Raw genomic sequence first — 19,803 nt, 5'->3', positions numbered from 1 at the left:
AGACAAGGCAAGGCAAGGCAAGGCAAGGCAAGGCAAGACAAGGCAAGGCAAGGCAAGAAAGACAAGAAAGGCAAGACAAGACAAGACAAGACAAGACAAGAAAGACAAGACAAGACAAGACAAGACAAGACAAGACAAGACAAGACAAGGCATGCAGGGCAATTAAAGGTAAGCCAACTTCTATCGTATACTGGTCGTTGTAAATCCAATCAAGTAGGTGTGTAGAATTAAACACACACACACACACACACACACACACACACACACACACACACACACACACATACACACTCACATACACACACACACCTGAGTGCGACGCGATGACCACTCCACACACACACACCTGATTACGACACGATGACCAGTCAGTGACCAGCCATTGGTAGCAGCCTTGCTTGAAGCATGGCCGCGATTCCTCCAGGTGCTCCGGACACCTGCGCCCGTTGCCGACAGGGGCCTGAACTGTCGTCCGGTAGCGAGACGTCACTCCTGTGAGATAATGAGGAAACAATAAAATACAACATTCATAGACAAAATATACAGTCCATGTATTATCGTGCGGTAATGTACGTGATATGACCCCTTTGAAATAATGTGAAAAATAGATATTAAACATAAAGTTATTAGATACAAATATACAGTCCATGTATTATCGTGCGGTAATGTACGTGATATGACCCCTTTGAAATAATTTGAAAAATAGATAAACATAAAGTTATTAGATACAAATATAGAGTCCGTGTATTGTCGTGGGGTAGCGAGATGTTACCCCTATGAAATAATATGGAGACCAAAATGAAACATCAAACTCATAGAGTATCTCAACTTTCATACATATTGTAACGAAATGTCACTCCTACAAAAACAAAAGTGAATAAGACAGAACACAAAATGATGTTTTCAATGCATAAACAGAAAACAGACAGACAGACAGACAGACAGACAGACAGACAGACACACAGACAGAAAAACAGACAGACACACAGACAGACACAGACACACACACACACACGCAGACAGACACACAGAAAAACAGACAGACAGCACGACAGACAGACAGACAGACAGACAGACAGACAGACAGACAGACAGGAACACAAAAGCTTACCGAGACCACAATTCTCACTGCACATACTCCAGTCGGACCACTCAGACAGCAGACAATCGTTATCACACGGGATCTCGCACGATACCACGAGAGGTTCCGTCATAGGTCCAAACAACTGAAGAAAAAAAAAAGAAATCCTCACTCAGTTATGCGATCAAAACATTTTTGAAAGTTATAAAAAACAAGTCGCGTAAGGCGAAAATACAATATTTAGTCAAGTAGCTGTCGAACTCACAGAATGAAACTGAACGCAGCAAGACCGTATACTCGTAGCATCGTCACTCCACCGCCCGTGGCAAAGGCAGTGCCCGTGGAATTGACAAGAAGAGCGGGGTATTCGTTGCGCTAAGAAGGATAGCACGCTTTTCTGTACCTCTCTTCGTTTTAACTTTCTGAGCGTGTTTTTAATCCAAACATATCATATCTATATATTTTTGGAATCAGGAACCGACAAGGAATACGATGAAAGTGTTTTTAAATTGATTTCGAAAAAAAAAATTTGATAATAATTTTTATATATTTAATTTTCAGAGCTTGTTTTTAATCCAAATATAACATATTGATATGTTTTTGGAATCAGCAAATGATGGAGAATAAGATAAACGTAAATTTGGATCGTTTTATAAATTTTAATTTTTTTTTACAATTTTCAGATTTTTAATGACCAAAGTCATTAATTAATTTTTAAGCCACCAAGCTGAAATGCAATACCGAACCCCGGGCTTCGTCGAAGAGTACTTGACCAAAATTTCAACCAATTTGGTTGAAAAATGAGGGCGTGACAGTGCCGCCTCAACTTTCACGAAAAGCCGGATATGACGTCATCAAAGACATTTATCAAAAAAATGAAAAAAACGTTCGGGGATTTCATACCCAGGAACTCTCATGTCAAATTTCATAAAGATCGGTCCAGTAGTTTAGTCTGAATCGCTCTACACACACACACACACACACAGACACACACACAGACACACACACACACGCACACACGCACATACACCACGACCCTCGTTTCGATTCCCCCTCGATGTTAAAATATTTAGTCAAAACTTGACTAAATATAAAAACCACCACCAACAACTTAAAAAATAAAAATATATAACAAGCCCAGTGAAAATATCAGGTGCAGCTGTTATCTGCTTAAACATATTCATCTTCAATACCAAGATCATTCCAAAACATGGCCTAGCTCTTCATGGAACCCACACTCATATTCATACAAACAAATCTCTCAACAAAATCCTTCCAATCTCTCAACAAAATCCTTCCAATCTCTCAACAAAATCCTTCCTGAATATTCCGTCGACCAAGCTCTACGCCGACTACCGTGGCCTGAAGAGGACGGCCCTATTTGTCACTATATCTAAACTCAAACAGTTTCTTTATTTCTGTATTTGGTGTTTAACGTCGTTTTCAACCACGAAGGTTATATCGCGACGGGGAAAAAGGGGGGGGGGGGGGGGGGGGGGAGATGGGATAGAGCCACTTGTTAATTGTTTCTTGTTCACAAAAGCACTAATAAAAAAATTGCTCCAGGGGCTTGCAACGTAGTACAATAGTATTACCTTACTGGGAGAATGCAAGTTTCCAGTACAAAGGACTTAACATTTCTTACATACTGCTTGACTAAAATCTGTACAAAAATTGACTATATTCTATACAAGAAACACTTAACAAGGGTAAAAGGAGAAACAGAATCCGTTAGTCGCCTCTTACGACATGCTGGGGAGCATCGGGTAAATTCTTCCCCCTAACCCGCGGGGGGAACTCAAACAGTGGAACCCCCCTTTGAAAACCTTCGACAATCCGTGCAAATCAGTTCCCCGTTTCTTTGACGCGAGATTTGGCGAGTGAAGCGAGTGGGGCGAGGAAGTAGCGTTTCTAGCGCAATTCTCGCCGTGAGTAGGCGAGTATGCCTTGGAGGTGCTCGCAACGCGAGAAAAATGGGGGCCGCACAGCTGCCCATCCGATTCGCTGTTCATGGTTATTTAGCGGCCAGTGCAGACGACCTTTTCAGTATCTACCAATTGCAATGGTATTTACTTTTTGCGTAACTAGCCAGCACACCGTTTCATATACACTCTCGCTGTCTTGCATAGCGAGAGGTTAGCCGCAAACAACTCTCGCGTATTAGAAACACTCGTCAGGTCTCAAAAAGGAAGGAGTGTGAAAATGGGGGTACAGAGGTTATGCACATCCACACAGCTGGAAAACTAGGATCTCTAAAGGGAGTGGGTCTTAACAGGCGAGTTCCACTGTACCCACTGTATCCACTGTACCCTCGGTACCCACCTCCGTACACCTGTAATCCTCCACCCTCTGACCAGCGTCATCGCGACACATGGCGAACCTCTCTTTGTGTCCCACGCCGCACACTTCCGATCCGTCGTTTATAAGACACGAGGTCCAGTCCGACAACTCCCACGAGTACTCGAAGCAGTTGTCCCCCTTGATGCAGACTTTGACATCTTGTAGAGCGGGGGCGCAGTCGTCTGTGGAATACTGGCCGCCATATCGCAGAATGGAGCGGGCGCGAGTTTGTGTTTGTTGGCCATTGCAGGGCTGAGAAAGGAGACAATATACATTATTTGTCGTCGAAAACTGCAATCTTTTACTAATACATTTTCATCATTTTCTGGGCAGGAAAGCGTGGTCCTCGATCAGGCTCAGATCAAGTCCCGCGCGTGAACTAATTAAATCAAAAGCATACGTACATGGAAGTCTCGGCGAGATGGAGAATTTTTATATCTGGGGTAGTTTACGTCAAGACAGTGTGTGTGATTACGTAAAGAAATTGTAAAAGATGGTACGTGGATCCATGTTGGCATTGCGCACACAGCCTTCAGCCCCAGAACGTGATCACCGGAAATGTGAATTACATTTTGGCGGGAGATAAGAACTGACAAACCGGATAAAGTTTTGTTTGGCTGGCAACACTAAAGGTATCTGTGAGATAGTTGTGTTAAGCTTTTGACTGTTTATATCGTATATGTAGTCATCTGTGATATAGTTGCGTAAAGCTTTTGATTCTTTATATTGTACTAGAATGAATACCCGCTTCGCCGGGTAGCCGGCTTCGCCGGGAAGAAGTACTTAGAGCCGTACGCCGGCTTCGCCGGGTCCGAACAATGGACCCGCCAAGCTTAGGTCCCTCCCAGATTCGTGGAATGGGAACAGCACGAAAATGACTCAGTGGCCATAATGCCATTCCTGACCATATCGAGTCCCATCCTTGTCGACGAATGTAACCGTGTTAATCACCTTTGGAGGCGAACTCCACTCAAACAGGATTGAGCAATTTATAGCTTATCTGTAAGCCCTTTTGAACTGTTATGGCTTTTCAAAGGAAGGCCAGTACATACAAATACACAAAAGCCGCCAGACCACATCACAAACAGAACTGAACAATCCCCAGGTGTTGCTCACATAGAGAGACACACACACACACACACACACACACACAAACACAGAGAAGCCGTATCTATAGAGAGATAGATGACAGTGTATTTTTCGCGTGGCTATAAATTGATTCGACCTTTGCACTTTTACAGTGAGGATAATTTACGGGTCCAATTTACGTTCTGGACACTGCGGTGACCTTCTAAAAATAGTAACAGAACGCCGGGAATATCCGAAGACGCTCCACTCATACTATAGTGCACCATACGAAGGAAGGGAGGTAAACGCTGAAAACCTGGAGAAGATGAGAAGATAAGGAAGAGTTACTTATAATGGTGAAATGAACACAAAAACCAAAATCGGTTCAGCGCTGCGCGCTGAGAGCACGTGTTGAAATATCTCATCGATGATATTGTGTCCGGGGTGTAGCTGAATACGGTGTCCAAATTTGAAAAAGATCCACCGAGAACTTTGGCTTTGGTGTGTCGGTATGGGGGCCCGGGTAGCTGAGGTGGAACCAAAATAGCTGAGGCGGAACCAAAATCGGTTCAGCGCTGCGCGCTGAGAGCACGTGTTGAAATATCGACCAGGTTGTGTCCTGTCCCGGGTCTACCTGAATATGCCCACCAAATTTGAAGCAGATCCATCGAGAACTTTGGCCGTGCATCGCGAACTCACACACAGACACACACACAGACACAAGTCGTTCTGCTACACAAAGACACATCGTTGCTTCAGCAATGCCGTGACCTGCACTGCATCTTTTACACATGTACCTGTCTGCAGGCTGTCCACTCTGTCCAGCTGGCCACCACACAGTCCCCGGGACACGGCAGGTTGCAGTCCTGGACGTTGTCCGGTCTGCTGCGCCTCGCACAGAAGCTGGAGTCCACCAGGTTCATACTGACCAAGTTGTCCGTCACCGCGTAACACCTGCAATCACGTGGACAAAACGATGGTAAATTAGTGTGCTTAATGACAAACGACGTCGGCTTAAGAAACCAAGACTTCTCTTCTTAGGCCTGTATTCTAAAGTGACATCTCTGACGTCATAAGTGAGAAAAGGTAGAGAAGACGTCATTATGCGAAGCATCACGTCACGTAAAACAATGTGTTACATCTCCCAGGAAAACCAACGAATTTCGAAAAGGAAGTCGGTCTCGGTTACTTCGTCATATATTATCAGTAGAAGAAAATATATCGTAAGGTCACCGCTAGGCTGGGCATGTATCGGTGTCGGATCTCATTAAATAGGTAGCGTACTGGGAGAGCTACCAGCACGTAAAAACGTCTCATTCGAATTGGAGCTACCACACACACTTTCAAATACTCAGCTTGCAAGTAGTTTAACACGAGTTTAGGTAACAGTAACAAAGTATATTTTTCAAACTTTTTGGAACCCAGGTTAACTTAAACAAAAAAATTAACAAGTCGCGTAAGGCGAAATTACTACATTTAGTCAAGCTGTGGAACTCACAGAATGAAACTGAACGTAGTCCGCCGCTAGTGCAAAAGGCAGTGAAAGTGACGAGCCTGTTTGGCGCGGTAGCGATTGCGCTGTGCTTCATAGCACGCTTTACTGTACCTCTCTTCGTTTTAACTTTCTGAGCGTGTTTTTAATCCAAACATATCATATCTATATGTTTTTGGAATCAGGAACCGACAAGAAATAAGATGAAATAGTTTTTAAAACGATTTCGGAAATTTAATTTTGATCATAATTTTAATATTTTTAATTTTCAGAGCTTGTTTTTAATCCAAATATAACATATGTATATGTTTTTGGAATCAGAAAATGACGAAGAATAAGATGAAATTGTTTTTGGATCGTTTAATAAAAAAATAATTTTAATTACAAGTTTCCGATTTTTAATGACCAAACTCACTCATTAGTTTTTAAGCCACCAAGCTTAAATGCAATACCAAACCCCGGGCTTCGTCGAAGATTGCTTTGCCAAAATTTCAATCAATTTGATTGAAAAATGAGGGTGTGACAGTGCCGCCTCAACTTTTACAAAAAGCCGGATATGACGTCATCAAAGGTATTTATCGAAAAAATGAAAAAAAACGTCCGGGGATATCATACCCAGAAACTCTCATGTCACATTTCATAAAGATCGGCCTAGTAGTTTAGTCTGAATCGCTCTACACACACACACACAGACAGACACACACACACACACACATACACCACGACCCTCGTCTCGATTCCCCCCTCTATGTTAAAACATTTAGTCAAAACTTTCTATCAAAAACACCTTTAAAATACTATAAATGTTACCATTATTTTCACAAGTTGAACAACAAAAAAATTCTGTTCTCACTAATACAAGAACGGCTCATACAAAACTATATCACATTTTCTCCTATAGAGGCTTCTTCTTCAGGGTTCCAGAATTTTCTGGTTACGTGTGAGCTTGTTTGCCCATTTTGGTTCCCCACACTATGCTCTGAGAGCATAGTCAGCTTCACTCCGCTTTCGTTGAGTAGGCATGCTGGGTATTTTCGTGTTTCCATAACCCACCGAACTCTGACATGGATTACAGGATCTTTTCCGTGCGCACTTGGTCTTGTGCTTGCGTGTACACACGAAGGGGGTTAACTCACTAGCAGGTCTGCACATAAGTTGACCTGGGAGATCGGAAACTGAATCTCCACTCTTAACCCACCAGGCGGCAGCGACCGGGATTCGAACTCACGACCTCCCGATTAGGAGGCCGACGTCTTACCACCACGCCACTGCGCCCGTCGTTTTCCCCCTGCAAACTGTGTGAAGGGAGGAATTTCATGAATTCTTACCCGATGCTGCGTGTCTGGGTACCCGGTCCGCAAGACAACTCCCCGTAAGGTAGACACGGCCCCCACCCGTCTGCTTGCCACTTGTGGTACTGACACGTCGCCGTGCATACCCGGGTCTGTGACTCCTGTACACACACACACACACACACACACACACACTGTACAGGCTGGTAATCACACGAGCAAAAACATCACATTATACAGTTTCCGGCAGTCTCACTCTCTCTCTCTCTCTCTCTCTCTCTCTCTCTCTTTCTCTCTTTCTAAGTCTCTCTCTCTCAGTTTCTCTATTTCAAAAGGTGAGTGAACTTCTCTTTTTGTTCAATCACAGCACGTACAGTTAAAAACTTTAAAAAAAACACACACACGCACACACACATAGTAACCACACACACACACACACGCACTGACACACACACACACATACATACTGACACACACACACACATACACACACACACACACGCACACACACACACCTTCCCGGTTTATGTTAACACATTTAGTCAAAAATGACTACATGTAACAACAGACCCAAAACTCACCTTGTTATAGCCATACAACGTTGGACATTTTCTGCCGCCATTTTGTGGCTGTGTCTGGATACTCCTGAAGCGTTGCTGTATGCCAGAACCACACGTTACGCTACAGGAACTCCACGGTGTCCATGGCGACAGCTTGCAATCTATGGGGCAAGGCAGGTAGCAGTCCTCCTCTTGATATTCTGAATGGACAGAACAGTTCTTTTAATGAGTGTCATTAACAGACCCAAAGACGAATTGTCCTGAAGAGCATCGTCCTCCTGGTAATCTGAATGAACAGAAGCTTTGTTTTGATTAGCACGGTAGCTCAGTTGCTAGTGCACTTGACTTGTGGTCCGAGGGTCACGGGTTCCAATCCAGCTTTTACATGGGATAATGTTGTCATACCTCCACATAACAACAATCAACGTTCTGACTGCTTGCTGTGGTAAGGTGGAAATGTCAATGAATCAATGACTTCAAAAGCCACCACACAATTAAATCATCAGGAAATTCCTTATGTGCACAGAGAGCTTTGTGATGTGTCATCAATCGGAAGGAAGGTCTTATCCCATGTTAAAGCATGGCTAGATCTTTGATGGACAGCTGAGCTGGTTTTTTTACGGGAACAAGGCCAAAAAAAAGAGGTCTGTTTACGGTAACATAGGCCAAAAAAATAGGGTCGGTAGGTCGGGATTTTTTTTTTCTTTTTTTCTTCTTCAAAAAACCATATTGTTACGTTATTTTGCTTCTTTTTTTTCCCCAAATGCCAAAAAAAAGTCTAGGGTCGCGCGAAAAAAATAGGGTCGGTCGGGTTACCGTAAACAGACCTATTTTTTTTGTTGGCCTAAGTGTGTATTTAAGTTGCACTGGACAGGACAAGAAATGAGGACATCGCGTCTTGCCACGCAGCCTCACTTTTGCGAGATACTTACACCCTAGATATTATTTCTGCCTCACCTGTGGGAGAACAGCTAGCAGCCCCTTCAACGTCTCTGGCACTGGTCTGGCATGATATGGCTTTATATCTCACACCCTTGCCGCAGTAGGCCTGGTCTGGAATCTCGCTGACGTTCGTGTCGTTCAGTGTTCGAGACTGAAGACTCTTCAGCGACATTTGGGCGAATTTCGCGCCCACCTGTGTAAATAAGTATTATGTTATACTTATAGTAATAATAATTTCAAAAAAAGTCTCGGATAAATATTGCTAGTGGATGGCACAGATACTTGAATAAAACAGATGTTATCGAGAAAAAAACACCACAAAAAAACAAACAAACGGATAGGCTTTGTAGCGTCATTTTAAAAAGCAATAGGGAGAGATTATTCCGAGACATTGTAGCGATCTTGGCGCAAACCTGTGTATATTATAACATTATGTCAATTATTTGTGCTCAAGAAAAATCCGATGGATTTTCATGAAGAATTACGCAAATGAAAACGAAATTGTAAATGATGAACCAACGCTAATAGTGAAGCAATGTAGACATTGTTTGTGATAAATAATATGTGTTTAGTACACTTAGTTTTGTGCAGTCCGAAATGGCGGTATTATTTCATTAGAATGCTTGGAATTAGCAGTTTGTTATACAGCTAGTTGTTTTCTGATACAAACAGCTTCGGCTTTAGGGGTGTAGGCATTGACATAGATTACATAAGAGCAAAAAGAGAGAGAGAGAGAGAGAGAGAGAGAGAGAGAGAGAGAGAGAGAGAGAGAGAGAGAGAGAGAGAGAGAGAGGGGGGGGGGGGGGGGGGGACTACAATATACGAAGAAAAAGTCATGCGAATTTCCATTGAAAGCCAAAAGATGTCACAATAAAAGGCACAAGCAAAGTAACCAAATCGACAAAGCAAACGGTGACATCAACAGATTTCAAGAAAGAGGAAATAGAAAAAAAACGTCACAGCACATTTTTGAAGCAACTGATAATGGGCAGAATATACCTGCGCAGAGTCAGCGGCACAGACGACGCACTGCATATTATTTATGCTGCGTTGGCGATTTTGACGAGTACTTGGCCTGTTTTCTTTTCAGGCAACGTGTAGCGGGCTGGGATAATCTGCAGTCTCAAAGGCCTGGCGCTCACCTATATAACTACCGGCACGGTTGGCCTAGTGGTAAGGCGTCCGCCCCGTGATCGGGAGGTCGTGGGTTCGAACCCCGGCCGGGTCATACCTAAGACTTTAACATTGGCAATCTAGTGGCTGCTCCGCCTGGCGTCTGGCATTATGGGGTTAGTGCTAGGACTGGTTTGTCCGGTGTCAGAATAATGTGACTGGGTGAGACATGAAGCCTGTGCTGCGACTTCTGTCTTGTGTGTGGCGCACGTTATATGTCAAAGCAGCACCGCCCTGATATGGCCCTTCGTGGTCGGCTGGGCGTTAAGCAAACAAACAAACAAACCTATATAACTTCAGCAGGACAGACGACGCACTGCAAATTATCCCAGCCCGCTACACGTTGCGTGAAAGGAAAACAGGCCAATTACTCGTCATAATCCCTATGGCAGCATCAATAATAGGCAGTGAGTCGTCTGTGCCGCTGAAGCTGCGCAGGTATATTCTGCCCTTAAGGCTTAACGATGTACACTGAAGAACGAGACACACTCCCACGGCAACAAATCTTGTAAGGGGCTCCGCTCACATATGTAACTTCAGCAGGACCGACGACGCACTGCCGATTATCCCAGCCCGCTACACGTTGCATGAAAGGAAAACAGGCCAAGTACACGTCATAATCCCTATCGCGGCATAAAAAATAGGCAGTGCGTCGTCTGTGCCGCTGAAACTGCGCAGGTATATTCTGCCCTTAAACAGTTCCCACAGGCTGCTTCAACGTGGAGAAAGGAGACCAGAAACCACAAAACTCCACAGTGTCACGACAGAAGGGAGACCAGAAACCACAAAACTCCACAGTGTCACGACAGAAGGGAGACCAGAAACCACAAAACTCCACAGTGTCACGACAGAAGGGAGACCAGAAACCACAAAACTCCACAGTGTCACGACAGAAGGGAGACCAGAAACCACAAAACTCCACAGTGTCACGACAGAAGGGAGACCAGAAACCACAAAACTCCACAGTGTCACGACAGAAGGGAGACCAGAAACCACAAAACTCCACAGTGTCACGACAGAAGGGAGACCAGAAACCACAAAACTCCACAGTGTCACGACAGAAGGGAGACCAGAAACCACAAAACTCCACAGTGTCACGACAGAAGGGAGACCAGAAACCACAAAACTCCACAGTGTCACGACAGAAGGGAGACCAGAAACCACAAAACTCCACAGTGTCACCGTACAGAAGGGAGACCAGAAACCACAAAACTCCACAGTGTCACGACAGAAGGGAGACCAGAAACCACAAAACTCCACAGTGTCACCGTACAGAAGGGAGACCAGAAACCACAAAACTCCACAGTGTCACGACAGAAGGGAGACCAGAAACCACAAAACTCCACAGTGTCACGACAGAAGGGAGACCAGAAACCACAAAGCTCCACAGTGTCACGACAGAAGGGCGACCAGAAACCACAAAACTCCACAGTGTCACGACAGAAGGGAGACCAGAAACCACAAAACTCCACAGTGTCACGACAGAAGGGAGACCAGAAACCACAAAACTCCACAGTGTCACGACAGAAGGGCTAGCCATCTCTGACTTAATTGAGCTTTATGTTGACTTCGCGAAGTCTTTTTATCGAAAATTCGTTGCCAAAGCTTCGTGCAGCCAGCTCCAAGAAGTAGACTTCGCGACCTCAACTTGACCCAACTAAGATCAGGCTTCACAGTGCAAAACCAGACAGGCTAGCCATCTCTGACGTCGAGAATGACGAAAACACACACAAACTTCACAGTACAAAAACAGACAGGCTATAGCCATCTCTGACGTCGAGAATGACGAAAACACACACACAACCTTCACAGTACAATACCAAACAGGCCGGCTAGCAACGGCTATACGTCGAACGTGAAGAAAACACCGACAGACTTGACAACATGGTGTTCACATCTGAGAAAGGCTACCTGTTTGTCCCCGTTAAGATTTGACCCTGAGTCCCAATGCCACATCACCTCTTCCGACGGCCTGAGGATGCAGTCTGACCACTGGCCAATGACCACAGGCCGGAGACTGTCGCACACACACGCCTCCTGCTCGTCCAGGGGGTACTTGTTCTGGTTCCGGCAGTCCGGGTTGGTCTTGCTGTCCCCTGGAAGGAAGGGAAAAAGAGGTTTACATGTTTCATGTTGAGTATGTTACACAAGGTAGACATACAGAATACTACATGCCTTAATTGTTGTGTTGTTCCAGATTTACACGAGTTTTTTTCTCTCAAAAATATTGAAATGCAAGCGAAACAGCAAACGCAAACGTATTCCTAGAATGACGTATGTCTCGGTGGCGTTGTCGTCATGAGTAGAAGAAAATTAGGTGCCTTCCACACAAGACTAGTTTGACCCGACCTCATTTACATGATATACTAACGTGTGAGTGTATGGTTTAGTTATGTCATGGGTGGTCTCTTTCACCTATGTAGGATAAAGTGTGTTATTGTTCAAAGATGTTTGTAGCATTCATTTTACCGGGTCTTTGCATAGAGCCATACAGACCAACGAAACAGCATTGACCCCATGGTGCCAACCAAGCGTTCAACCCACCTAGCAATCTCCTCCATCGGAATCTCTTGCCCTCGCAGCCCTGAACACATCTGCCCCAGGCCTCCCATTCCGACAGCTGGCACTCGGAGGGGCAGGCCACGTAACACGACTCTACCAGGCTAGGCATAGATGACAGCTGTTCCAGGCACACGTTCAGTCCGTATTCCGTGCCGTTAGAATGGCGACACGTCACATCTGTAACAACAGAAAGAGTAAATCATTGGCAGATTGGTAAATGAGTGTTGGTTACGTAACACACAGGTAACATGTAGCAGGCGTCTTCTATGTCAGGCATGGGTGACAGCTTTTCTAGGCACACGTTCAGTCCGTACTCTGTGCCGTTCGAATGACGACATCTATCTATTATATACGACTTGTGTCTGTCTGTCTGTTTGTCTGTCTGTCTGTGTGTGTCTGTCTGTCTGTGTTTGTGTTCGCGATGCACCGCCAAAGTTCTCGATGGATCTGCTTCAAATTTGGTGGGCATATTCAGGTAGACCCCGGACACAACCTGGTCGATATTTCAACACGTGCTCTCAGCGCGCAGCGCTGAACCGATTTTGGTTCCACCTCAGCTACCCGGGGCCCCATACCGACACACCAAAGCCAAAGTTCTCGGTGGATCTTTTTTAAATTTGGACACCGTATTCAGCTACACCCCGGACACAATATCATCGATGAGATATTTCAACACGTGCTCTCAGCGCGCAGCGCTGAACCGATTTTGGTTTTTCTGTTCATTTCACCATTCCCAGTAACTCTTCCTTATCTTCTCCATGTTTTCAGCGTTTACCTCCCTTCCTTCGTATGGTGCACTATAGTATGAGGGGGCATCTTCGGATATTCCCGGCGTTCTGTTACTATTTTTAGAAGGTCACCGCAGTGTCCAGAACGTAAATTAGACCCGTAAATTATCCTCACTGTAAAAGTGCAAAGGTCGAATCAATTTATAGCCACGCGAAAAATACACTGTCATCTATCTCTCTATATATACGGCTTCTCTGTGTTTGTGTGTGTGTGTGTGTGTGTGTGTGTGTGTGTGTGTGTGTGTCTCTCTATGTGGGCAACACCTGTGGATTGTTCAGTTCTGTGTGTGATGTGGTCTGGCGGCTTTTGTGTATTTGTATGTACTGGCCTTCCTATGAGAAGCCATAACAGTTCAAAAGGGCTTAGAGATAAGCTCTAAATTGCTCAATCCTGTTTGAGTGGAGTTCGCCTCCAAAGGTGATTAACACGGTTACATTCGTCGACAAGTATGGGACTCGATATGGTCAGGAATGGCATTATGGCCACTGAATCATTTTCGTGCTGTTCCCATTTCACGAATCTGGGAGGGACCTAAGCTTGGCGGGTCCATTGTTCGGACCCGGCGAAGCCGGCGTACGGCTCTAAGTACTTCTTCCCGGCGAAGCCGGCTACCCGGCGAAGCGGGTATTCATCTAGTGTGACATAGGCTATGTAACAACAGAAAAGTTAAATTAAGAAGAGGTCAATTGAACGTCAAATGTTTTTTTAGACCGGAGAAACAAGAAACTGCACGCCAGGTCAAGAAACATGCAAACCAGACTGTTTTCAATGAATAATACGCAAATTTTGGTATATCCAATGACGAACTGTGGCGTCTAAAACAACGGAAACAGATGTTTGTCATGAGTCAATCAATCGTGGGTAGACTATGAAACACACGCCACATCTCTACCAGGCTAGGCATGGATGACAGCTGTTCCAGGCACGTTCAGTCCGCCGTTCGAATGACAACATGTGACGTCTGGAAATTAAGGAAGAAACAGCATTACAACTGGTTGGTAAGATTAAGAAGTAACCGTAGAACGGACCACGGAAACGTTTGTGTTTGTCATGTTGGGCTCGACTATGCTTCGTGGCAGATATTTATGTCGTTTTCTGTCTCACTGGAATGAGGACATGGTTTGTTTAACAGGAACAGAAATACGTGAGGATATAAATAGTTTGGAACTTCCTCCATCAACAACAACAACAACAACAACAACAACAACAACAACAACAACAACAACAACAACAACAACAACAACAACAACAACAACAACAACAGTACAGCCAAAACAAACACGCACACACAGAAACCTCCGCATCATCAAGCCAACCAACCAATTAACTGACTAACCAATAAAACAAAGCAGCACTCACTTCTAGCGCGGCGTCCGTCTCCGCAAAGAGGCACTACGGGCGGAAGGATACAGTCGCTCCAGTCCGATATATCCCAGTAGTAGCTCTCACATACGGGTAAGTTGAGGCACTGACGCTCCTCGCTCAGCGTGTGTGGGCAGGACAGACCGCCATTTTGTGGATACGTCACGATGAACCGCTCTCTCCTCTGTTTTGGCAAGAGCTGTCGAGCTACAAGACAAAAGATAATGTGTGATCCAATCACGTTGGCGTTTCAATGAAACAGATTCTGTGATTGGTCAGATTGCCCCAACTCATTGAAAATTACCGATGAACACCAGCCCGTTACAAAAGCCAATAACCACCTGCTGGCGAGGCGCATTGACTAGTGTCGGTCAGTCCATGATGACGACCTCGAAGTTTCAAATGGAAGCCTGACAATGTGTAATTATTGTCCATGCCATTAAACAATGGATGGAAAAGTGTGGTGTATCTCCTTTTAAACAACCAAACATCATATGACAACAACCAACAACTTAAAAAAATTGAAAAAATAGAACAAAAAAAAAAGAAAGTAAAAACACCCAAGGTACCAGCGATTTACCGAAGTAGAAAAATAAACAGAACAGTGTGAGTTACATGCACAGAGAATAATTTACACACTGACACAATTTCAAGTCCCTCCCACCATACGACTTAGTTCCATGTGTGAAAAAATAATGCTACAAGGGGGGAAACAAAAGAAACAAAACTTTCTTTCCACAAGCGGAATATTTATTTCAATAGGTTTCATGATACACCCGTGATGATCAAAGCTTTTAGTTTAAAAGCTGAGCACACAGTTGACCCTCTTACGACAACATCTCTTCAGCGATTAATTTACTACTAGGAATTAAATCCCCCGAAAGCGGCGTGTGGCTGCCTGAATGTCGGGGTAAAAACAGTCATACACGTAAAAACCCACTCGTGCAAAAACATGAGTGAACGTGGGAGTTTCAGCCTATGAACGAAGAAGAAGAAGAAGAACTGGTAGGAAAGATACTATATTTCAAAAGAAAGTCGCGGATATGTTCCGCCAGACTCGAGACGACAAGTACTATAAAATATGCAATCTACTACGTCTTTGTATTGGATAATGTAATATGATGCGAATACACTTTTTTTCATAGCCAAGCACAAATCGTTCATTCATCGTCGAAACAGAAACTAACACAATAAGGGAGACAATCGAATGTCCTTAGCATCGACGAAGGGCTTAGCAGTTGCCTTTCTCGAAGACACCGACAAGGGGAAGTAATCTGCCATTACGTGTCAACAGTATTTACGCCAGTTGCCTCCCCTGAATCAATAAGCGGGTGCTGCTTCATGCCTTGAAAGGAGCATGTTTCTCGTTCAATGCCGCTGCTATGATTTCGTGTGACAGAGCGGTACTAGAAAAATCAATACGTTTGGACTTTCATTCTACTCTGTTTCCGTACTTATTTCTGTCTCCTTGTGCTCTCATCTTTTCTTCGTATTTGAACTCATTATAATTATCATTTGTATCCGCCCCCCGGTGTCTTTCATTCTTCCTCTTCTCATTGTGTGTCCGCAAACTTCCTTTTTTTAAATTTTTTTTAAAGAGTGTAAATGTTTTTTTATATATATTTTTTTTTATATATATGTCACAGTGGAAATGAGAATCCAGTGAGATTCCGAATCGCACTAGTGGAGATTGGAATTCCAGTTTGCACTAGGGCAAACTAGAATTCTCATCTCCACTGGATATTTGTTAGTGAAGATTGGAATTCCAGTTTGCCCTAGTGCAAACGGGAATCCAGTTTCAGTGGAGATGGGAATTTCAGTTTTCACTAGGGGAAATAGGAATTCAGGGAAATAATGTGTTCAAAGATTTATAATTGTTGTTAAAACCATTTCATCTCGAGTCATTCATGACTTTAAGGCTTACTCATTGCAGGTATTGAAATGCAGAAATGAAAATAAATATTATTGAATTGATATAATCGAACAACACAGAATAATTGCGCACAATAAGGTTTTTTTTTATCAATATCATAAAATCATATCACAAAGTTAAAAGTTTATATAAGATGAAGCATGAGAGAGAGAGAGAGAGAGAGAGAGAGAGAGAGAGAGAGAGAGAGAGAGAGATAGAGAGAGAGAGAGAGAGAGAGAGAGAGAGAGAGAGAGAGAGAGAGAGAGAGAGACAGAGACAGAGACAGAGAGACAGAGAGAGAGAGAGAGATGGCCATCAGAGCCGACAGTATTATTGTATTGTATTGTATTGTAAAATCACGACTACTGAACGTTCACTCAGTCGTCTATCTGTCTGGCCTTCTCACTTCTTTTGTGAACTCTTAGTCCTAAAGAAAGAGTGAACACTAGTCTTCTCCACTCAGTTAGAAATGTTGACTTGCTGCAGTTTGTTTTCTGCTAAACTGACTCAGAGAGTGGATCATGGAGCAAAAGGAGAAATTCTTTTAGAGCAGCATCTTGAATCCTGCATTTTGTATAACTAAGAAAAGTACAACAAAATTGAAGCGTGTCTGCATTCTATCCCCAGACAAAAATCCCAACATGGAGCAAAATTCAAACACTGGAGCCAAAAACAGTTCAAATTGGAAGAAATTGGTGCAAGGAACATTGTGTTCTGCACAAAATCCAACAAGCCAGTCATCACACAGGACAGACTTTTCGACATCGTTTTCCAATGTCATGGACATGTAGGACATTCCGGACGTGATAAAACATGGGCAGAAATCAAATAATATTTATTTTCATTTCTGCATTTCAATACCTGCAATGAGTAAGCCTTAAAGTCATGAATGACTCAAGATGAAATGGTTTTAACAACAATTATAAACCTTTGAACACATTATTTCCCCCAATTCCTATTTCTCCTAGTGAAAACTGGAATTCCCATCTCCACTGAAACTGGATTCCCGTTTGCACTAGGGCAAACTGGAATTCCAATCTTCACTAACAAATATCCAGTGGAGATGAGAATTCTAGTTTGCCCTAGTGCAAACTAGAATTCCAATCTCCACTAGTGCGATTCGGAATCTCACTGGATTCTCATTTCCACTGTGACATATATACACATGAACATGACATACAACATTCACAAGGTTTATCGACAGAAAATAATCAACTTCCTTCTTAGTTTTTTTTTCTTTCTCTCATTTGGAATCATCTGTTTATTGTTGCTGTTGTTTCTTCAGCGCCATTAATTCTGTATTTTACGTGTATTTTTGTTTGTCTCCCGGCCCAAGTCTCACCCCCCGCCTCCACACGCACACTCTCTCCTTCCCTGCCTCTCAGCATTCTGTCTGTCTCTCTCTCTCCACCTACTCCCTCTCTCTCTCTTTCTCTCTCCCCCCTTCCAGTCTCTCTCTCTCTCTCAGTCTCTCTGTCATACCTCTTTTCTCTATCTCCCCCCTCCCCCCGCCATTTCTCGCTCTCTCCATCTCACTCTCTTTCTCTCTCCCCCTCTCTCTCTCCCCTCATGTTTTCTCTCTCTTTCTCCCTCCCTCCCTCCCCCCCCCCCTCCCCATCTATGTGTCTCCCTCTGTATCTCACTACTCTGCATACATATGTGTTTCATTCACTATTTAATACTTCCCTTTGTATGTCGATATAATGCATCAAATTCATACGTCTGAAAATTGTAAGAATCAGTTCATTGATTATTACACTAAAACATCCATCCTCCTCTCTGTGTGACTTGGAATAATAGGCCGTGAAAAGTAGGATATGCGCCGAAATGGCTGCGATCTGCTGGTCGATGTGAATGCGTGATGTAATGTGTAAAACATTCCATCTCACACGGCATAAATAGATCCCTGCGCCTTGAGTCCGAGTCTGGAGATACGCGCGCGATATAAGACTTCATATAACTCTCTCTCTCTGAACCTACCTGTGAAGGCTCTGCAGGTCGTCCCGCAGTCTGACCATTCTGACCACTCGGTCACGTGACAGTCGACTGGGCAGTGAACCATGCAGTCCTGTACTGAGGTCGGCTTGACCTTCTCTTCACACCTGCGTACAGAAAAAGAACATGAAGAAATTTACGGCTGAATGATGAATAACTTCTTTACGCAGGTAAGGTCGGAAGCAATCGATCAACTTCATCTTCTCTTCAAGACCGCTACTAACTACAGCCGAACCACGCCGAAATAGAAAGAAATATAGAAACTAGAAAGATCGAAAGAACGGAATAAAGATAGAAGGGAAGAAAGTAAGAAAGAAAGACAGAAAAAGAACGACAGAACAAGAGAGAAAGAAAGACAGAAAGAAAGACAGAAAGAAAGAAAGAAAGAAAGAAAGAAAGAAAGAAAGAAAGAATTTTTTTTGTAAACCAAAGACAGAAAGAAAGAAAGAAAGAAACAACGAAAGAAATAAACAAACAAAGAAACAAAACAGGAAAAAAACACTTACCGCCCCTCGACCACTCTCATCCCTGTAGAGCTGTAACACGCCACCTCTCTGCGCTGAGTGCCACGCCCACACTTCGTGCCTGGGTCAAGGATGCCGCACAAACCCCACGCCGACGACCTCCACTGGTAGACGGTACACTCCATCGCCGCTGGACACTGCTCAGTCTCTCTCAGCGTGGAGGGGTTTGGACAGGGATTTGACTGAGAACCTAGGAAACAGAGAAGAATCGTAAAAATAAAAGGGTCAAGCAAAGAATCTTCTTCTTCTTCTTCTGCGTTCATGGGCTGAAACTCCCACGTAATCTCGTGTTGCTAGGACTAGTGGGTTTGTATGTGTATGCCCCTTTTTACACCGCCATTTAGGCAGCCATACGCCGCGTTCGGGGACTGCATGCTTGGTATTCTCGTGTTTCTATAAACCCATCATACTCTGACATGGAGTACAGGATCTGTTTCGTGCGCACTTGGTCTTGTGCGTGCTTGTACACACGAAGGGGGATATGGCACTGAAAATAAGTTGAGCTAGGAGGAGATCCGGAACAATCTCAACCATTAATCCACCAGGCGGTGCCGGGATTCGAACCCACGACCTTCCGCTCGGGAGACCGGCGCCACATCCACTAGGACACTGCGCCCGTCCAAACAAAACATAAAAACATTGACAAGTTCGAGGTTTGATACACGCTGGACACTGCTCTGTTTCTCTCGGCGTGGACGGGTTTAGACAGGG

The 19,803-nt window shown here is 44.1% G+C and overlaps 1 protein-coding gene across 1 annotated transcript; it reads right to left on the bottom strand.

Moving 5' to 3' along the window:
- Nucleotides 1–309: 309 nt before the first annotated feature.
- LOC138955950 (thrombospondin type-1 domain-containing protein 7A-like) lies at nucleotides 310–19,282 on the bottom strand (the record flags this gene model as incomplete). Its single annotated transcript, XM_070327443.1, is given in 12 exon segments — nucleotides 310–492; nucleotides 1,112–1,226; nucleotides 3,404–3,673; nucleotides 5,287–5,443; nucleotides 7,310–7,434; nucleotides 7,855–8,033; nucleotides 8,791–8,968; nucleotides 11,908–12,044; nucleotides 12,493–12,687; nucleotides 14,659–14,868; nucleotides 18,554–18,675; nucleotides 19,075–19,282. Coding segments are annotated over 12 exon segments (2,079 nt in total), but the record flags the coding sequence as incomplete, so codon positions are not given.
- Between the last annotated feature and the right edge of the window lie 521 nt (nucleotides 19,283–19,803).

The sequence above is a fragment of the Littorina saxatilis genome, unplaced genomic scaffold (genome assembly GCF_037325665.1).
Source record: "Littorina saxatilis isolate snail1 unplaced genomic scaffold, US_GU_Lsax_2.0 scaffold_1761, whole genome shotgun sequence".
NCBI lineage: Eukaryota > Metazoa > Mollusca > Gastropoda > Littorinimorpha > Littorinidae > Littorina > Littorina saxatilis.
This window is presented reverse-complemented; position numbering and strand designations above follow the sequence as displayed.